We start from the raw sequence: 20,726 nt of genomic DNA on the forward strand, positions 1-20,726 counted from the left end.
CCAACAATAAAATGTAGGCTGAGGATGGCCAACACCGATTGAATATGGCAGCCAAGAAGTTGTCTACATTTACATTAACATTTAGGGCATTTAGCAGTCGCTTTTATCTAAAGCGACTTACAATAAGTAATAGAGCGTTCAGCCTACACCCAGCGCTAGGTTTGGCACACTGGTCGATGTTGCCGTGGGTTGGGATGATGGACAAGCACCTTTATATGTTGATATTGTATAAAACGATTTTTGGTGGAAACACAAAGAACTCCATATTACCTAGCCCCTAGAGTCGGTTAAAAAACAACTTGTTTCCAGAAACGAGCCATGCTCTCTCCGGCTGTCAGCCAATAGGACGCGGGCGTATCTCGGGGGCCAGCTTATTCGCCGGCACACTTCAGCGGCCCGTCGTTTTAATGCTGAGTGACCGGGTCGATGCGGCGTCCTCAGCGCTGTCATTAGCCCGCTCTCCACACACTCAATATTTAGAAACGCAACACAGCAGGTTCACCGCGAGCAAACACGGGCCCATTATATAGTGCCAGGCGTGCGGGCTGGAGGGGGCGTCAGAATACGCCATCACAGGAAGGAGAACATCCACCTCATGAGTTCTTTGTCCAAGGAGGTGTTAGGCGATTCCTTCAGGAGATAATCGCAACAAGTACAGAGGAGACTTCTGAATGCAATAAAAGCACACAATAGTTGTTTACAACATTCTAAGTATTGCGGTCACACCCGTCCGGATTCTTTTTCCTTTAGGATGCTGTACTGAAAAAAACTTGTTCTATCCCTCCCCAGTAAGCTGGTTACAGTCATCGGGCACTGGCACCCAATCCTCAGCCATGCACGGCTAACTTTTCTTGGAGTAATTCTTTGTAAAATCTCAGGTTAGGCATCCCGGATTAGCCCCCAAATTGTTGTGGCAAATCCTTTACGCGATAACGCGTTTAGGAGAGATGTGACTTTCCAATACAGAAATGCACACAATAGCTGTAGAAAATTTACAAATTTAATGTGTACATACACTAGTCTCCTCTCTAGCAGAGTGAGCCCAGAATACAGTTTCCCAGAGCAGAAACTGTTTCGGCCCATCCCTGCAACACAATTGTCCTTGCATCCAACGACGGATATGTTGACATAAAGGACAGAGTTTTCCGCGTTCTCGTATAGATAAAGGGGTCACTTCTCCATTGAGACCGGTGTACCCCAGGCAAAAGGTTAACAACAAAGGGGAACTAGATGACACTGGTAACAGATGTGGTGGCTGAATAACACAACCTGACGAAAACAAAGCTTAAACAGCGCATGGATTTTCCATCCCAGAGGTTAACGGATCTGAGCCAAAGAAAAAGCTATCGAAACTGTAATTATAGCTCGACGTTGACGATGACAACATTCTAACGTGCTTTCTTCCCTCTCTTATGCACGTGCTAATTAGAATAAAACGTCCTCAGATTCCATGACCCCACTAGCGGGTGTGTGTGTGTGTGTGTGTGTGTGTGTGTGTGTGTGTGTGTGTGTGTTCAGCATTTCGATGACCAACGCCACGGACCTTGCTCTCCTTAATTTTAATCACCCAAAAAAAAAAAACAAGAAAAGGTTCTTTTGGACCGTCTCATTAGTATTGAGCCAAACGTCCGGGACAAATTGCCTGGATAGGTCGCTCTGCGGAGCGCGGCGCCTCTGCCCATGAATCACAGACAGACGTTTTAAAAGCCACCCGTCTGCGGTGCTCCGTCGCCTCCACCAATGGGGGCGGAGCGGGGAGAACGGGTGCAGACGGAGAGAGCTCGCCGGCACCAAATGGATGCCCTGTCAAAAGGTTAATGAGCAGAAAGATAATGTTTTTTTTTAACTCCGAGGCCACCGGCGGTGGCAGCGGCGGTGGCTGCGGCGCTGGCGACAACACAGCTGAGCCCGAGGTGTCCCGGGGGGAGGGGGAAGCGTTCGCACCGAGGTTTGTACATTTAACCGAAAACTGATAAAGTGAGCGACAGTTGGGGGTGGGGGAGTATATAATAGAGGAGACCTCCAGTCATGCCCACGTTCCAGGAAGACCTCTCTTTCAACGAAGGTGAAGGAGATCCAGGGCGAGGAAGACTGTGATTTCACTTGAATTAACATGGAGGGGGAAAGAAAAGGGCCGGTATGAAAAGGAACCGTTGACGTAGGAGATATTTCGGTTACTAGGTTAGATCGAGTTGCTAGGGTAGCTGATTGAAAGTAAGTTTGGTTATTTTGACATGTATTAAAGCCTTTCAACATTATTTCTATTTCATTAATAATTTGTTGGTACTGAGCTACAACTATCCCCTCTGTTTGTGCGCACGCGCACACGCACACACACACACACACACACACAGTTGAATATTGAGGTCAATTTTAGTCATCTGAAGTGCAATAGGGTTCAAACTTCATTAAACATCTATCCATAGATATGAGAGAGCGAGAGCTACACGGGAAGAGTCTGAGAATTGAAAAGAAAAAGAAGGAACTGGAAAATAAATCCAGAGAAGGCTCGGACAATCAGCAACTTGCACAACACCAGGGAGCAGCCAATTTCAGAGGCTTGTAAAGAAACCTCATCGATTTGATTTTTTTCATTCTTCGCTCAAACAGCACCCCTCCCTCCCTCCCTCCCTCCCCACCGAGACCCAACAACAGAGGGGCGATAACGGGACCGACACAGAAAACCGAGGGGCATCCGGCGTGGTGTGCGGTAGCACATTAATATAGAATAATTACTTCATATCCTCACTGCCGCTAATCTCTTTGTGTTCTCCAACTCACTGCCGTCTCTCTCTCCCCATCTCAACATACGTTTACATCGTTCTATTGACTGGACGGGAGAGCGAGAGAGGGCATGGAAAAATAACAAATTACGCGACGCCATGTTGGACACCATGCCTCCCGGGCAACGGGACTTCAATCACACTCAAGTGCTGTGTTTTGCACCCCAAAAAACTGAGGAAAATAAAGAGAAAGTCTTGTGGATTTAGCGCTCACCTCTTCCAGCAAATCAATTTGTCATATTGGGGACTTATATGAGGAGCAATCTATTTCACACTGAAAGAATTACTCCTTTCCAATTTTCATTGTTGACATTTGAGCCGTGTGTGTGCGTGTGCGTGTGCGTGCGTGCGTGCGTGCGTGCGTGCGTGCGTGCGTGTTTCTTTCTCGTGCTTTCCATGCCTTTTCTCCAAAACATGCCCATTTCCCTGCTGGCTGGGCTGCACCACCAACACGGAGTAAGTTCCCTCTAATGTTGTTTAGTGCACTCTTATTATTACAAATAACAACAGTGGGATTCTGCATACGGTGGAGTACTACGTCAGGGTACGCTAAACTATGCTAAGCTGATTAGCAGCCTAGTCGAACAGCCCTTGATTCCACAGAGCTTTATCAGTGACATAATGCCTTGAGGATTTGGCGCTCAAATGACTCAGAGGCAATGGTTAATACTGCAGATCATATTCAACCATGGCATCCATCACAAACCAAATCATCCAAAACCCACCAGTGGCAAACCCTAATCTACCATTTCTCCATGCACGCCGACTACAATGTAGATACAGTGTTTATTGTGTTCCCCTTATCGCTCTCTAACCCTGTCCTGGAGTTCTGATGGACTTTCTCTCTTCCAGTTCATCTCCAGCTCTCTCACCCTTTACCACTTGCTGATCCTTATCTTTACTCAACCGCACCTCGTTCACCCCAACACACACAGGCCGACACACACACACAGCGACCCACACAAACACACAGCGACCCACACAAACGCACACTTGGCCGGGCAGGAGAGGCACTGTCCTGTACCAGGATTAGGTTTTAATTCTGTCTCCTGGAATGAGATCCACACTGCAGCCAAGGGAAATCCCTCTCTCACACACACACACACACACACACACACACACACACACACACACACACACACACACACACACACACACACACACACACACACACACACACACACACACACTCTCAGATATGATCTCTCTTCGGTCATTGATCCAAAATCCCAAAGAGTCTTTTGAAATGAACCGCCTTCCTCAGTGTGTATTTCTGGTTCGGACGAGGTAACAGACAGGCTGGATCAACCATAGATATATACCCATAGATGCTGTGTTGGCCTTTCATAGGTCAACGTCGGTGGCATATTGGAGAGGCCAGGACTGGCCGGTAACCATAAACAAGTAAACCAGGGAGCTAGCGTAATGATGGATAAAAGAAACATTACAATGTTTACATTTCTCAACTAATTTATGGGAGTCCATTTTAAAGTCATGTGAAATCATATTATACACATCTTACATAAAATATATTCATATTTTAAGTAAACCCTATTTTGTACTTTTTTTGGCCGCTCCTCTATGTGTATTCGACAATGGTATCAACAACATACAACTCCATCTTGTTTCCTGCCAGTAGTACAACTTCCTGCAGATCTTGGCTGCCTTCTTTACCGATTTCATCTGGAAATGTGTGTGTGTGTGGCCACGGCCGCCGTGGGGAAAGAAAGATAGGGACAGCCATACATTAACACACTATGACTCTCACAGTACGGAGAAAGGACAGAGAGGGAGAGAGAGATAAAGAAGAAGAGAGAGAGAGAGAGAGAGAGAGAGAGAGAGAGAGAGAGAGAGAGAGAGAGAGAGAGAGAGAGAGAGAGAGAGAGAGAGAGAGAGAGAGAGAGAGAGAGAGAGAGAGAGAGAGAGCAGATGGAAGATAATAGTGTTTAGAGACTTTCCCATTTAGGGGATTAAACCATGGCAGTGTTGACGACCCTTTAACTTTGAGAGGCAGGCTGGTGCGGGCTGGTTAGTGGCCCAGCCAGAAGCAGATGTCTGCTGGGGACAGCTCAGGCCTGTCTCACCCCCACCTCCATCCTCCTACCATAACCCCCAAGCAGCCCCACCACCACCACAAGCAGTACCAGCAGTAAAGACACTACATAGCTCTGTCCTTGGGCTGGGTGACCCCGAGGAGTCATGCTGGCTGGGTCTCACACAGAGTCATAAAACACACACAAACACATACACACAGATATACAAACACTTGCATGTATGTATTAATAGAAGCACACGGTAATATACTGCCACACACACACACACACACACACACACACACACACACACACACACACACACACTAGAGTTGGTGTCTGGGTTTACATTTCGGGAGAGACAGGTAGGTACCTACTGCCCTCTAGTGGGCAGACAATACTTTCTGCTTTAAAGTGCAGCTAGATTTCGAACCCTATAGGTTATTCGTTTTGGGCTGAGAATTCTAGGTAGGAGGACGCGTTGTCCACATGTTAAAATCCTACAGCAATGTTTTCACTTATTTTAAACTAGTGCAGTCGTTGTATTGATGAGTCTCATGGTGAGCGAAGTTGTATGTTAAATGTGTCACACACATACCAAGATCATATACAATAAGGGTTGGAGAAGCTTAACCCTCTCTTAGGAGCGGCCATCATCAACCACTGCCCAGACGGAGCACCTCACATTCACACACACTCACCTCAGCTTTGGTGTCCTTCGTCGCGACGCGACACTTCGAAGTCATGAAAAGAACGGATCTGGAGTCTGGAGAATAAAACGTTGACAACCGGTTGGTGGACAGACACATAGGCAAAACATAGGATTTAACACCTGTTGTCTCAAAATGGCAGTCTAATTTTAGTAACACTGATAAAATGACATAAACTACTATGTGAAAGATCATAAAAAACAGGCCGATTACTCAGTATGAGATGACACAAAAATGATATTGGCTACATCACCCCTTTATGACTCAAACTTCTTTTGAGATTCGAGTAGTAAGACACGTTCTTAAACACCTGTTTCAATACAACCAGAGTACGGTAAAAGGGTTAGATGATGAAAACTGCCAGACTAATTGGAAAAAAGTGCCTCTCACAAATGACATTTAAAAAAGGAGAGAATGAGGGTTTGAAACTTCAAACGGAAGTAATAAATATACCAAGCGGTTGATCCATTACGTCAGACTTTATCCTCTGCTTCAGAACAAGTTTGATTTTGATTAGTGCTATAATTGTGTATTAATTGGATTTCAATTCAATTGGACTGTTATCGCTAATTGTTTTCTTGGTACATCACAACATAATGGGGAGAATAATGACTTTCCAAAATAGATACGAATATAGATAGCGGCTTTGCCAAATCAATTAAAACTCATGAAGAGGTTATACGGATCAATGGCTGATAAGGATTGATTGGCAGTATATGTAGAGGTTACTTCACATTGCTTTTCCCTCGTACTAAGCACAAGCAGTAGGCCCATATAGGGTCTGGGTTTTAATAATGTTAATGCACCTTTGGATAATTTGTAAAGTAGCTATTTAGTGACATGATGGTGTGTGTGTGTGTGTGTGTGTGTGTGTGTGTGTGTGTGTGTGTGTGTGTGTGTGTGTGTGTGTGTGTGTGTGTGTGTGTGTGTGTGTGTGTGTGTACACACACACACACACACACACACACACATTATCTGTTTACATTCTAACACCATTATCAGAGTAGCAGCATCAGTCTTCAACTGTAGCTTTTAACAATAAAGTAGAACATTCAACTAGGGTTTAAAGGCCTACATGCAGGTTAACCGGAAGTTTTGATTAATAGGTACATAAAGCACTCAAAATATGTGTATCATTTATAAAATGTCTCCAAAATAGTGTTAAAGTCCAGTTTTTGTCGTTTTTGGCAGTAACGGTTGTTTTCTAACGCCATTCGGCGATGTCACGTTGGGGAGACGTGTTGGAAGGTAGCCTCTGCCTAATACTAGAACTATGGCGTCTAATGGCTGGTTCAGACTACACGATTCTCAAACATTCCTCCACGATTTAACATGTCACACTATCACAGAGCCAGGAAATCGGGCCTTGTCTCGTGGGAAGACTGGCCACACTACCCGATTCGAGGGTGCGATGCTCTCTACTTTGTATCATTCACGTTTGCAAGATATAAAATCTAAGGTTTAGAACTGACATAAATGATTTTTACATTTTGTCATAAAGTTTCCAGTAGTTTTTATATCTGCTCAATGCAGCAACTCCTCACAGTAGTTGCGTTGCGAGTGACATGAAGATACAAAGTACAAGCAGCAACAACGTAGCCTAGCAACAGAGCCTCAACAATGGATCCCGAGTACCTAGAACTAGGCATTATGGCTGGTTCAGACTACACGATTTCAGCCCGATTTTGCCCCGATTCGTACACGATTTTGAAAGGTCGGCGACGAGAGGAGGTCTTGTAATGTGACATGCTTGCGATCTGCGATGTTTTCGTCTGCGACGTTCGTAAACCCCACGACGAAATGTTTGGCATGTCAAAATGTTTTGGGGAATCGCATGACGTGAAAAAAAAAAAAAATCGTGGAGGAATGTCTGAGAATCGTGTAGTCTGAACCAGCCATTTATGCTGGCGGTTTGAGGTTTATGATAGGTTATGATAGCTATTAGCCCGTCAACAGCTGTTGGCTCCAAACGTACCAGGTAGGTCAAGGGCGTCGGCTATTTCTCGCCAGGCTGTATCCCTGCACCCTATCGTGGAACTTCTTTGTGGACACGTCGAAAATACATAGAAGTGTCTGCCGCATTTCAACCAAAGTTGTCTCCATTATGTTCCATTTTCTCTCGTTTTCTTTATTAGCATTCTTCTTCTTCCTATTGATCGTATTCATTTTTGTAGTAGGCTAGTTACTGTGTACTCGATGTAGTGCAGTGAAGTCAGTTGGTAAACACTGCGCGTGAGCTCCAGCTGTTCGCGGGGTTCCCTCGCGCAACTGGGGGTGGGGTTCCCTCATGTCAACAATGGATACGTCATGCGATTCCCCAAAAAATTCTGACATGCCAAACTTTTCGTCGTGGGGTTTACGAACGTCGCAGACGAAAACATCGCAGATCGCAAGCATGCCGCATTACAAGACCTCGTCTCGTCACCGACCTTTCAAAATCGTGTACGACTCGCAAATTTGTCTGCGACGAACGAATCGGGGCAAAATCGGTCTGAAATCGTGTAGTCTGAACCAGCCATAGGAGGTGGCAAGAACCACAAATAACATGTATGATGGCCCACAGCAGTATAATTTCGAACTTGTCAGACGTGAGAGGGCGAATGAGGAATTGCCGAGAACTGATCAAAGCCAATTAAATGCATGGTCAGAGGAGAATGGGTGGAGAGTTGCTATCATTTAGCAACGCAACGAGCACTGGAGCTAGTCAATGAACAGCAGTGCATACAATAACGACACTTTTATTTATTTTTACTGTCAGTGAATAGCACCGAGTGAAAGTCAACGTTTTCTTTATATCTAGTGACAGCGATTATGTCCTAAGTACCGGTAAACGTAGTCAGAAGATATAGAATTAGAAGGCATAATGCTAGCTATGGGCTAACTTAGCCTATCGGACACGCAATCAGTGCACTTGCAAATGAGTGTAACCGATCGTGGTGTGACATTATTTAACCATCAATCTACCGCAAATACGACCAGACAGATGTACATTGAACACATACACAAAACACATCGTCCAACCCGGCGGATGCTGACAGACAGCCCACAACAAGCCAAACATCACCACGGCGGGTGTGCTCTCTCTCTCACTCTCGCACGCCCGTACACAATCACTCCAACTTATCCAACTCCAAGGCTAGGCTGCTTCACTAAGACCACAACTAACCACAAGGCCTTCATAACCATGCAGCATGCCTAAGCCGGAAAGGACACACGCACAGTCGCACACACTCATCTTATGCAAAACAATCCGTTTTATCATTAACATTCAGTCACTGCAAAGATTTAAAGACTAGCCTCTTACCATAAGTTAGAATGGACCCAAAGTATGTGATTGATACAGTCTGGTTTAGCTTTCGCTTGCTATCCGTTTTAAGTATGACTTTTCAACATTAGTCTTTCTTGTGTAAGGAGCACATGGCTAATTTGCATACGCGCACAGGATTGGCTGGCTCCGCAAGGCAAATAATAGAATATATTTAATTATCTTTCTATCTGTCTATCTATGTGATGTATTTTGTGTATGTCCAGTCAGACTTGTTGTCTCCCTTGTTCTGTGTGGTCTTGTAGGCTATACTGTGTGAGCCGATTTGTGTAGTTTGGTATTAATAAAGACTTGACTAGGCTATCTATCTATCTAGGCTATTAGTTAACAATTATTCGCCGAAGGCGGAGTGAATTGTGGGGAATAGCCCCCGAGACCGAAGGTTTATTTGTTATTATTAGCGGACATTTTGCGATGAAAACAATATCGAGGTTGAGATGTCAATCATGGGATATTGCCCAATATCCCGAGATAGCGAACCAATCAAATTGCTATATATAATATCTATGTATTTATCTATGTATCTGTATAATCTGCTGAACACTCTCTTACTAGTCTCTACTCCCAAGGGTCTCAATGCGGCTTTGGTCCGTGTCTACCAAACGTGACGTCATGCAATGCATTCTGGGGGAAATGAGAATCAATAGCAAACCGCTAAAATAGTACCTACTTTTTCGTATTACATTCCGTTTTGTGTTTTGTGTTAACAACATAAAATACAATAAATAACAGTTTAAATCTTTATTACCAACAAGCAAATTAGACAAATTCGTTCGAAAATAAACCCTGCAACACGGCCTTTAAGACGACAAACTCGCTCTAGGAAGTGAGGAGTAGGGACAACACGCTTAAGCAGCGTTTACACACGCTAATTGTATTGCATGGGAACTGGTTTCTAAAAGGTTGTAACCGATCAACCTCTCCTCCAACCAATAATTGTCGGATAGAACGCGATGGAGGATTCTCCTTCAAGAGGTCGAGGGACATTTCATTTCGACCTTGATGTAAATACTTGATATAAATAAATGTATTCCGTTAGTCCACACCATATTATCATATCTCTGAAAAACTCAAGCGTTGAACCTCCACCACTCTCCGGCTGATTGAAACCACACACCTGAGGCGTCTAGACTACGATTCAACAACCTCTAAAACAAATGTTGAACTTTACCTTGAGAAGACATCTTTCTCGATGCTTTCTGAATTTTCCAATTAAGTCATCAGCCATCAAAACGTTGCGTTGACGCCTCCTGTCTCCGAACCACATCGCCATGCGTCTGTACTTCCGCCTGGGACAATTAACGTGCTTCTCGAACTTTCGCTTGCAGTTTAATTGCAATCAAACCTATTTTGATTTTAAACATTTTTCTTCTTAATGCTGTCGGCGACAGTCCAGTTGTTTTCTGCCCACTTTTGTGAACTGCCAGTAAATGCATGTCAATGCGTTACACGGGGATATTTTGACGCACGATTTGGAACCTGCGTCACGTGATGTGCTCTTAAAGGTGTGGCGTCTGGTGGAACTTAGCGGCGAGGTGGCAGATTGCAGCCACCTGAATACGAATATGGGGCAGGGTTAATATAATACAAGGACTGTACAGAGGAGCATCCTAAGGGTTTGGAGGCGTTTTCATAACCAACCAAGATGGCTGCCTCTCATGTAGGTCTGTCTAATTGGTCTGTGTCGTTTGAAAAGCAACAATTAACTGAACTTCCAGACAATATGTATTTTAGAATTGGTGCGCCGATGTCAGGTTGATAGGTCATAGCTTGCAAGTAAGATAGTGATTCTGATGAAATTATAAACGCGTGCTTAAAGAGCTTGTGGTTTTTGTCTGTTCTGGACTGCTGCAGAAACATTGTGTTGCACCATGGAAGAGGACCCGCTCCCTTACATAAAGTGCTCACTGTAACACACGACGAAACACAAGGATGTCTATTGTTATGGGACTGTACACTCATTATATTTAGGAATATTATATTCCATTTCTCCAATTCCGCTTACTTAATTCTATACCCTTAATTCTATACACACTCGAGAGTATGAGTGAATCTGCTTTTTTTTAACTAACAAGAAAACAAAAAGTTTTTACATTTCACAAACCATAATTACTAAGATATCTATCTTTACTATTGCTTTCTTACATTTTACATTGATATTATCTACTAATTATGTCTCCTTTTGAACATTGCTTTCTACCGCATTAGCCTATCATCTGGTGGCACATAATAACTGATCATTGATAGGTCTACACGCTAATTGAACTGATAATTTATAATGGAATTCTAACTTCTTGCTCACGTAAGTACATCATCATTTAAGCGTGTATATTGACTATAAAGGCAATCTTAAAAGAGCGCCAGCGTACGGTGAATAAGGTGAAAAGAAAAGTGGCGTGTGTCCCTTTGGGACAATATATCCCTGATTAATTCCCCAGGTGTGAAGCGTTGAGCCCACACATATACACACACTGTGAGGCAGGCCTGAGATTGAATTAACATTTATTAAAATGAAATCCCGACCATGACTTGTTGAGAGAGAGAGAGAGAGAGAGAGAGAGAGAGAGAGAGAGAGAGAGAGAGAGAGAGAGAGAGAGAGAGAGAGAGAGAGAGAGAGAATTAACAGCTGGCAGCTTTTTTTATTTTCCTCCCTTTAAGGCATCTTTAATTATTGCTCTGAAACGTCTCTTTCCCTCCCTTCCCATTCCTCTGAATATGATGTCCTATTCAGCTGGACTTTGCATTGAACTGGTGGCTCCTCATAGTCCACTCCTCCCTCTAGATCCCTCCTCTCTTCTTTCCACTCATTCCCCCGGCTTCCTCTCCTTCCCTTTGCGACATCCTCACCATTTTATTTCCTACCTTCCCAGCAATCTCCTCGTCTCACCCCTCTCTTCCCTCTCCCCTGTCTCCCACTTCTCTGCGGGTCTTCCACCGTCATGGCCTCCAAACCCTTACTGTGAAGGTTTCCTGATCCATCGCAGCGTCTTACGCCCCAGTGCTGCTATTAGACAGCAGCTCCCCCTGGTCCTCTCCTCCTCCTCCACCTCCTCCTCCTCCTCCTCCTCCTCCTCCTCCACCTCCTCCTCCCTGCATCATGCGACCACAGGCAGAGGAGCAGGAAGAGCCTCCTATAGAGGCAATGGCTGTGATAGGGAAAGCTCAACTCCCTCCCACTAATGGTAGCCACGGGGATGCTACCGCCGAGACGGGTTGAGAGGAGGTGAGCTACGCCATGGGGAGGTTGAATCAGGAAACAATCCCGCTATGAATCTAACCACACGACGCCTGGGTCCCCTCCCTCGATCCCCACTGGGAGTTAATAATAGACCGAACAATGAAAGCCAACCCCCCCCCCCCTTATTTTTTAGGTGGGAAAGTGAGTGTGAAGAGCTGTAAAATATGAACTTGTCACTCGCCATTATTGTTCAACGGACGAGTCATCGTGATTCAAAGCCTAACAGGAAGCCAGCGAGTGTTGCTTGCTCCTCCGCATTTTAACTGAAAGACTTTTCGTTCAAATTGAATTAGAAAGGGTTAAGAGACTAAATCAATCCATAATGATAGCGAGGATAACCCTGTCATGCTAACAAACATGGGCTTAAGACTCCCAACCTGAATCTAAGAAAGACCTTATAATCCGTTTTTCTTGGTAAAAGACCACCATTTGCTTTTCAGGAGCACACAATTAGGACTGACATTGGGACGGGTGAAAAGACTAGATGTTCACAAAGGATTAGAGGAATACGCGCGAAAGTAGCCGCCGCCGTGGATGTGCTAAAGGCTAATTGTGCCTGAAATTAGATTTTTAGCGGGTGAAGTAGCAGAGGGCAAACCGGCAGAAAAATGAAAAGCAAAATGGAGGGAAAATGAGTATGAGTCACATACTGATAAGCACTCTAGCTGTCAGTGCGTCGGCTAGTCTTGCTCCAAGCTGCTGCCCTTCCCTTTTAAGCTACACACCGCCCATTTGCCCATTCATCGGACTAAATTCATGAAGTAAATGACATTTTCACCCGTTCAATCACTTGTAAAATTAGCATGAATACGTTTTTGCATTCTTTCATTCATTTTCTTTTGACATTCACTTGGAGTTCTTTGAGTAGCGATCCACTAATTGTGTGCTGGTTCTAATGTGCTAAATTAATAAATCACCACAATCTGACATGACCTCAAAAAATGCATGGCTCTCAACCAATTTAATGATTGAGTATAAATCGACCGAGGACATGGGATTATAAATGCAATTGTTATTCACATCTTACTGGAAGACCTATAGAAGCCTTCAGATAAACTGTCAAAAGAAAAGAGAATAGGTGTGTGTGTGCGTGCGTGCGTGTGTGTGTGTGTAAAGACAAGGATGAAGAAACAGATCTGTCAGGGTTGTCTCTATATTTATGTGTGTGTGTGTGTGTGTGTGTGTGTGTGTGTGTGTGTATTGAGCATGCAAATGCGATGATGGATGCAGCCGGTCTAATCCAAAAGGGAAACAAGAGATAGAGAGAGCAGGAGAGAGAGAGAGGTGAGACAGAGAGAGAGACAGAGAGAGAGAGAGAGAGAGAGAAAGAGAGAGAGAGAGAGAGAGAGAGAGAGAGAGAGAGAGAGAGAGAGAGAGAGGGGTCCTTGGTCTCTCAGACTAATGGAGCGATTACGAGCTCGGAGGGGGCGGCTATTTATTTGCTGTGTATGACTGGATGCACTTCATTAAAAAAAAAGCACTTAGCGTTATTCTTTTTATTCTGCTCTTTTCACAGGCTCCTCCGGACCTTTACAGAAACACAAAGACCTGTCAAGAAGGGGCGAGGAGAGGTCCCTCCCCCAGCAGCCATAATCTTTCCCGTACGTACTTGAGAAATGTCCTAGAAATGGTTTCATAGAAGTAAACAAATAAAAATGAAACGATGCAAATGAGGATCACTAACATTTCCCATGGTACGTTCACATTTCTGTGTTGTCCTTGGAGACCCACATTAACTCACGCTCACCTGAACACTACCTTGATTCAGCAGTAGGGGTTTGTCATAAGCTTGAAGTATAGCGTCACAACACAACACAACACCATGATCATTGATACAACACACACACTTTATATGTCTCTGGAGCTCAACTGGCCACACCCAGGTTTGCTCCAGCAATGGTTATTGTTGAAATGACTGCGCCCACAGTCACCGTGTTCACAGATTATCTAACCACGCCCATACTGCAACCGTCACCGTGGCCATACCAATGACTCACCTACCAACCATTGTTGGTGATATTTTATTTGAAACATGACAAGCATTGCTGGTGATTATGTACGGTCACCAATAATTACCTTTAAGAATTAGATTAGAACTCCTATTGCCTCCCGACCTGTCATATCCATCCATCCATCCATGAATCGTGTGATGGAACAATGAAATGCTTTTATCGACACAGGACACCGCAAGTAGTACCCAGCTCAGCTCAAGGTTGTACCGTTTCACCCTAAACAGAGTTTTTCCTGTGAGTAAAACAGAATTTAAGAATCCATGAAAGAATCATCTGGGACTGTTTCTCCCCCTCCGATGGGACGTCATCGCAGACACTCCCTGGCATCCCTACCTCCAGGTCCACGACTAAACACAGACACAATAAGTTGGTCGTCCTGTTGGGTCAGAGCCTGTCTTTGGTTCACCCCCCCCCCCACCCATCCCGGGTCCGGATGAATAAAAATAATCCAAAGTTTGGAGCTGTTAAAGTAATTGGCGGGCTGACCCCTCTGACGCCTCAGTGCCAAGACCAGCCGCCACTTCAGAATGTTAATGGCCGTCCTAATCCTGTGAGGTCAGCACTGAGCACTGCTGCACACACACACATTGAATGGCTCAGGCAAATGCCCACATACAAAAAAAAAGTCGATCCCAAATACACACAGGAGTTTCTGGAAGGCTTTCTCCCCTCAACTCACAGACAGAAGGTGTATGTATTTGTACTTCGGTATATCTTATATTTCAGGGTAACAGAGGATATGAGGTTGGGCATAAACAGGCCTTGAGTCTCAAGGACGTATATTAATCCTGGTCGACTGTTTTATCAACATGAAAATGTTTTGTTCTTCCTCAAACACACAATCAAACACGCAAACACACACCTGTTGGCCAAGACCTCCGCCCCTTCCAACCATTGCTCACCAGCGTTGACAGCAACTCACAAGAGACTACCAACACCACCATGAGTACAATGTGCTCGCGAGACACACCGCAGTGACTCCAGACGCTAGCTTCTCTCTCACCTTCATTAAAGGGGACATATTATACCACCAGGTGTGAGTGTGATGAGCCTTAGAAGCCGTTTCGAAAATCGGCCCCATATGACATTCTAGTGGGCGAGTCCACCTAGATCTCTGCTGGATAGATGAGCAACGTTTACTTCAGTCCACTGGGTAGGCTGGTAGACTGATCTATCCAGCACCGATCTAGGTGGACACACCCACTAGTGAGGTCATATGGGGCAGATTCCCCCCCCCCCCAAAACACAAACTTCTTGAATTCGAATGGTTGATTGCCATTTGAATGATTGGCCCAGGCTTGCACCAAGTGACATCATTTCGGGTGGCACCGATTTAAACCAATTAGAAACAGCAGTTGCATGACCTGGTGTGGTCCGCTGGCCTTATTTATGAGATCAGGTTCTGATATAACTCAAAGAAATAAGAATTAAATATAAAGAAGAACAGAGTGAAGACAAGAAACGCGTTGACCATAGCAACCCAGTCTTTAATCCCTATGATACGAACCACTGCGTTGCATAAGGTCTGGATACATAAAACATCAATTTGTTCGAGCAATTGATGGCAAACAAAGAAAAAGATAAAAACAATATACAAAATAAGACAAATATGTGCAATACATTTACAAAGTGAGCCTGACATATGTACTGTGGTATGTACATTGGTTGTGTGGTGACACACTGTTGAAACCTGCACTCTTTCAGTAGTTTAGCGTCTTGGTGTGGTGTGGTCCAACTCCTATAAACTCACAATATGAAGAACTTTGCTTTGATTATTGCCCACCCCCTTTAAAGAAACCTCAACTAGAAAATCAACATAGAAACATTTCAGTATAGAAAAAAAAGTTAATTAATAATAGACTACATTGATTCTTATTTAAGATCTATATAAAACAAAGAATACATCCTCTTTTTCTGCCCAAATTCATGTCATTATATAGATAATTTACTTGAAAAATGATGAGCACATTAATCCTTAAAAACTTTAGGAAAGTTCTGACAATATTCCGAAAATGTTGCCAGGAGGACATCATTATCAGCTTTCAGCGGATCGAAGCAAACATTTCTGATGCAATGTTATTCAAGAGAGTAAATAAATTATCTATCTTCAACGGAGGAAGTCCATGATGAGTCAGGCTGTGCTATAACAAAGTCGCCTTCAATAAATAAAGGTCACATGCTTCACAAAAAAAAATCAATTTCGCTGACGAAAAATGACAAATCCTGACTGCAAGCCTCTTAGAATACAACAGCTCTCCTCAAGCACAAACGGTTTATTTCACTATGCAATGACCACATTTTAAATACTGATTCTCATGTTAATACACCCGCGTCTTCCTCTTTCACTCCTGCTGCGTGCGTCATCACAGTCTGTTCATATTTTTTATTGACGTCTTTGATTTTATTTATCTTATACACCAAAAACGGCTACGAACATGTGAACCGGTTTTCGAAAAATAGACCTTTTTGTTGCTGGTTTTCAGAGTGTAACAAAAGCCCTCAAACCCGTTTACCCGAACCCTGGGCTACAGAGAGGCCTTGAGTAGGAGGAGACCTCTCTCTCCGTACAAAACCCCTCGGAGCCGTTCTGAAGGTAAATACAAGCGGAGAGGTATGAAGTTGGATCCACCCAGAGGGCTCGTTTATCTACACACAGTTTGGATGACAGAACTCCCCGTCCTTTCGCTAGCTAGCTGCCACTGCGGGATACGTTGCGCGCACACCACCGCAGAAAACACAAACTTCGCCGCGAAGCGGGCAGGAAGGGCCGGAACGCCAGCTCCCCAGGCTGAGGTTGTGCGTGTGTTTGTGTGCGTTTGTGTTTTGTTAAAAGTATCTGTCATCCGTGTTGTCCACCCCGTACACACACCACCAGCATGAGCCTCGTTCAGAGACTTCCTGTCTGCTGTGGGCGGCTGAGGCCCGGAGGGGTCAGAGGTCGCGGGGGGGGTGTGTGTGTGTGTGTGTGTTAATACAGGCTGTCGGGGGCCTCTTCCGGGGGGAAGTGGGCCTGCAGCAGGTTTTCCATGTAGGACACGAAGCCGGTGCTCAGCGTGTAGTCCTCCGAGCCCAGGTGATGCGGCGGCGGCGGCGGCGACGACTGCGGTTCAGAGCCCAACGACGCCACGTACGGCGCCAACACCGACGTGAGCGTGGGGTCCGAGACCAGCGGGAACGGCGCCTCGATGCCGGCCACCGCCGCCGCGACGGCCAGGGCGTCGCACTGGTCCATGTGGGCGGAGTCTGTGAGGGCAGGGGAGGGGCAGGGGGCGTGGCCGGCGAGGGGGAGGGGCGTAACACTGTGAGGGTCGGGGGTGACGGCGGGGTTCTGGGGGTGGGGGGCCGGCGGCGTGGAGGTCTTGGAGGGAAGGCAGCGGCGTTTGGCGGCCTGGGCGCCGTCGGCGGCGGGGTCGACGCTGGGAGCCGGGATGGCCTGGAATGGCAACAAGGTCGGGCGTTAATAACCCTGCCTCATGTAACCAGTGGAACGTTTAATGGCCCTCAACTGTTTCATGGGTGATTGAGACTAAAGTGTAAAGAAAAGGACGTTCACGGCCCGGTTTTTCCACACAGTTGAGCCTCTCTCTCTTTTTAATGGATGACAAATTACAGAGGTGTTTTTTCATGTCAAGTCTCGGTGCAATATTGCACAGGCTAAAAGTGTGTCGTTCCGGGTGATTCACGCCTCCGTGTTCTAAGCGACAGAAAGGAAAGAACTCGAGGGAAATATTGAGCTGTTTTCAGATGTAGGGACCGCTTCGGGACAGACAGCGAGGCAAAACGCCCCCCCCGAAACAGGCCCATCGATGCAAATGATAGGAGGAAACGGGCCGTGATACTGACCAGGCGGGCTCGGACCCTCTTGGGCAGCTCGTGCTGCAGAGAGTAGATCTCAGTGTGCTTCAACAGCAGCTGGCTCTGGTCCTGGAACTCCACCTGGAGAGAGCGCCGGCAGGGAGGGACACCAAATTCAGCACAATCATTTGGTTATCCACCAGTATAAAACACCACTCATGGTAATAATAGTGTGTGTGTGTGTGTGTGTGTGTGTGTGTGTGTGTGTGTGTGTGTGTGTGTGTGTGTGTGTGTGTGTGTGTGTGTGTGTGTGTGTGTGTGTGTACCTGGTACTGTCTATTGACGTGTGACTTGACGAAGGAGGCGTTGAGGACATTGCCCTCGGCGGTGTGGACCACCATCAGCTCCCCCGTCTCCGGGGGTCCGCCGGACAGGCAGTCGTGGCTCTGGGAGGAGGAGGAGGAGAAGGGAGGTAGAGGAGGAGAGCCCAGGGAATGGAGAGGACAGAGGAGGAGGAGGGCCAGAGGGAGTGGGACAGAGAAGGGAGAGGAGGAGGAGGAGGAGGAGAAGAGGGGAGGGGGAGAGCAGGAGTTAAGGGGAGAAGAGAGAAGGAGAGGGAAAGGGGAGAGGAGAGAGGAGTTAGGGATGGAAGGCGTAGGAGAGACAAACAAACATGAGATCAGCTATGAAGCAAAACGACAATAATCATAAAACCATGCAAGTCAGTCCCATCCGCATCAACAACAGCAACAATAATCCATTAACACGAACAAATGAAACACGTTTTAATGGGATTTTGATGTGCCATCCCGATCTTATGACAGAATGGGTTTATAAGCAGCATAAATCCATCTCAAAAGGTTGGCACATCGGAGTCTTGCTCAATAAACTGAACTAAATCACAAAAGATACAAGAATACCTCTAAAATAGTCTCTCAATCAAATACGCAATACCCTTTTTATTAACCTTATTCCCTAAAGTGCCAATGTCATTTCCTATTTGTAGAAAAAAACAAATTTAATAATGTTGTTTGAACGCAGCCCAGCGCATGAAAGCAGCAGGGCTGGGTTTCAGTATCGGACTGTTTTGGACGTGGATCACTATGTCGCGTCATTTGGGCTTCGCAAAGGGCGTCCCACGCTGATGTTTCGACAGCCAGGGGGAAACTACAGCCCCCGGGGGGGGGGTGGACGGTGAGGAAGACCCACCACCACGTTCTCCGGATGAAGGTTGTCACAGTAGGAGCCGTCGTCAAAGTTGACCTCGTAGTAGGTCTGCGTGGCTACGCCAATCACAGTGCAGTGGTAGTACCAGCCGTCGCTGCAGCGACCAATCACCCGCTGGCCCATGGCGGGCCCCTTGGGCCCCTTGAGGAGGATGGCGGTCTGTCGGGGGGGAATCAGAGGTGACAGTGAGCACAGGAAGTACAACTGGGTGGAGCTACAGTGTCATGGTATTAATGCTGTTTTTATTGGTATTCAAGACCCTTTAATGATTAGGAGGAGGATCAGGGCTATTATTATTATTATTATTATTCTGTTATTGACTGAATCATCTAAATACATTAATGCCTGAGCAATTTAATCCAACAATCAATCATGGAGAACTAAAACAAAAAAGTAAACCTTTCAAAAGCTATGATTTCAATGTGACTTACAAATATCTTTGGCGCAAAGTACACTAACCAATCGATACCTCTGCGCAGTTATAACCAATACACCTGCTTCTTCTAGTAAACATAGCCCCTTTAAAAGGGTCAGAGGTCAAACCCAACTTGCCTTCTCCACAGGACTCTGGACCTTGTGCTTGTGGCAGGTGACGGACACGAGGTAGGGCCAATCGGCGGGCTTGATGACCACGCCGGCGATGTGCGCGCACGTGACGTGGAAGGAGGTGGAGCAGTTGTCGTGGGTACACTGGATGCAGGCGCCCGCGTTGGGCTTGTCGCTCTGGGTGTGGCAGTACACGCACTTCTGCGGGGATGGACAAAGAAGACGACGAGGGGGTCAGAACCAGTGCGGGTCAGGTTCGGGGGGGGGGGGGGTGCCAGGATTCAATTCAATTTTATTTGTATAGGCCTTAATCACCAATACAGTGTCAAAGGGCTTAACAGGCTAAATATTTATGACAACCCCCTGCCCAGAGCCCCCAAAAGGGCAAGCAGTTGTAAAGGATGCAGTTTGGGAGGAGAGTGTCGTTCAAGCTTTTGGATACAAAAATAATCACTTCAAACACACACACACACACACACACACACACACACACACACACACACACACACACACACACACACACACACACACACACACACACACACACACACACACACACACACACACACACACACACACACCATTAGGTGGGCAGTATCCCCCAAACGCATCATTAAACACCATGAGAGCATACATCTCATAGCATGGCTTAGGCCCCGACGGGACTCGAACCGTTTACTTTGGTCACTGTAAGTGCCTTGCTCAAACGTCGCCCTCACTCCACTATGCTCAGCCATAGCATGTCTGAGGGGAGTGCGGTGTGGGAGAGGAGAGGGTTGCCCTCACCACGGTTCCTTCACCAAAACCTCACCTACCACCACAGCGGCCACGAGAGATCGCTTGATTACCTACTGTACTTGTCACACAAAAACGATTTGTAGGCGAGGGATGCAGCAACGTTTGAAACTCTACTCTGCCGCTTTGTTGTCCGATGGGATTTGTTAGGCTTCCGTGGAGCGGGTGGAAGACGACCAGCTTGGAAAAGCGTTTAAGCTAGCAGACCGCTTGTGTTTTCATTGTGAAACATTGTGTTTTATGGTATCGTCGACAAAAGTAC

At 45.9% G+C, this 20,726-nt stretch overlaps 1 protein-coding gene across 1 annotated transcript in view; it reads right to left on the bottom strand.

Moving 5' to 3' along the window:
• Window positions 1–15,567: 15,567 nt before the first annotated feature.
• kdm4b (lysine (K)-specific demethylase 4B) overlaps window positions 15,568–20,726 on the bottom strand; it is a 48,439-nt gene continuing 43,280 nt past the window's right edge. The window contains 5 exon segments of the mRNA XM_079739954.1: window positions 15,568–17,534; window positions 17,945–18,037; window positions 18,223–18,342; window positions 19,106–19,282; window positions 19,676–19,870. Of these exon segments, the coding sequence (XP_079596080.1) occupies window positions 17,070–17,534; window positions 17,945–18,037; window positions 18,223–18,342; window positions 19,106–19,282; window positions 19,676–19,870 (1,050 nt within the window). The 3' untranslated portion in view covers window positions 15,568–17,069.

The sequence above is a fragment of the Pollachius pollachius genome, assembly GCF_949987615.1.
Source record: "Pollachius pollachius genome assembly, chromosome: 7".
NCBI lineage: Eukaryota > Metazoa > Chordata > Actinopteri > Gadiformes > Gadidae > Pollachius > Pollachius pollachius.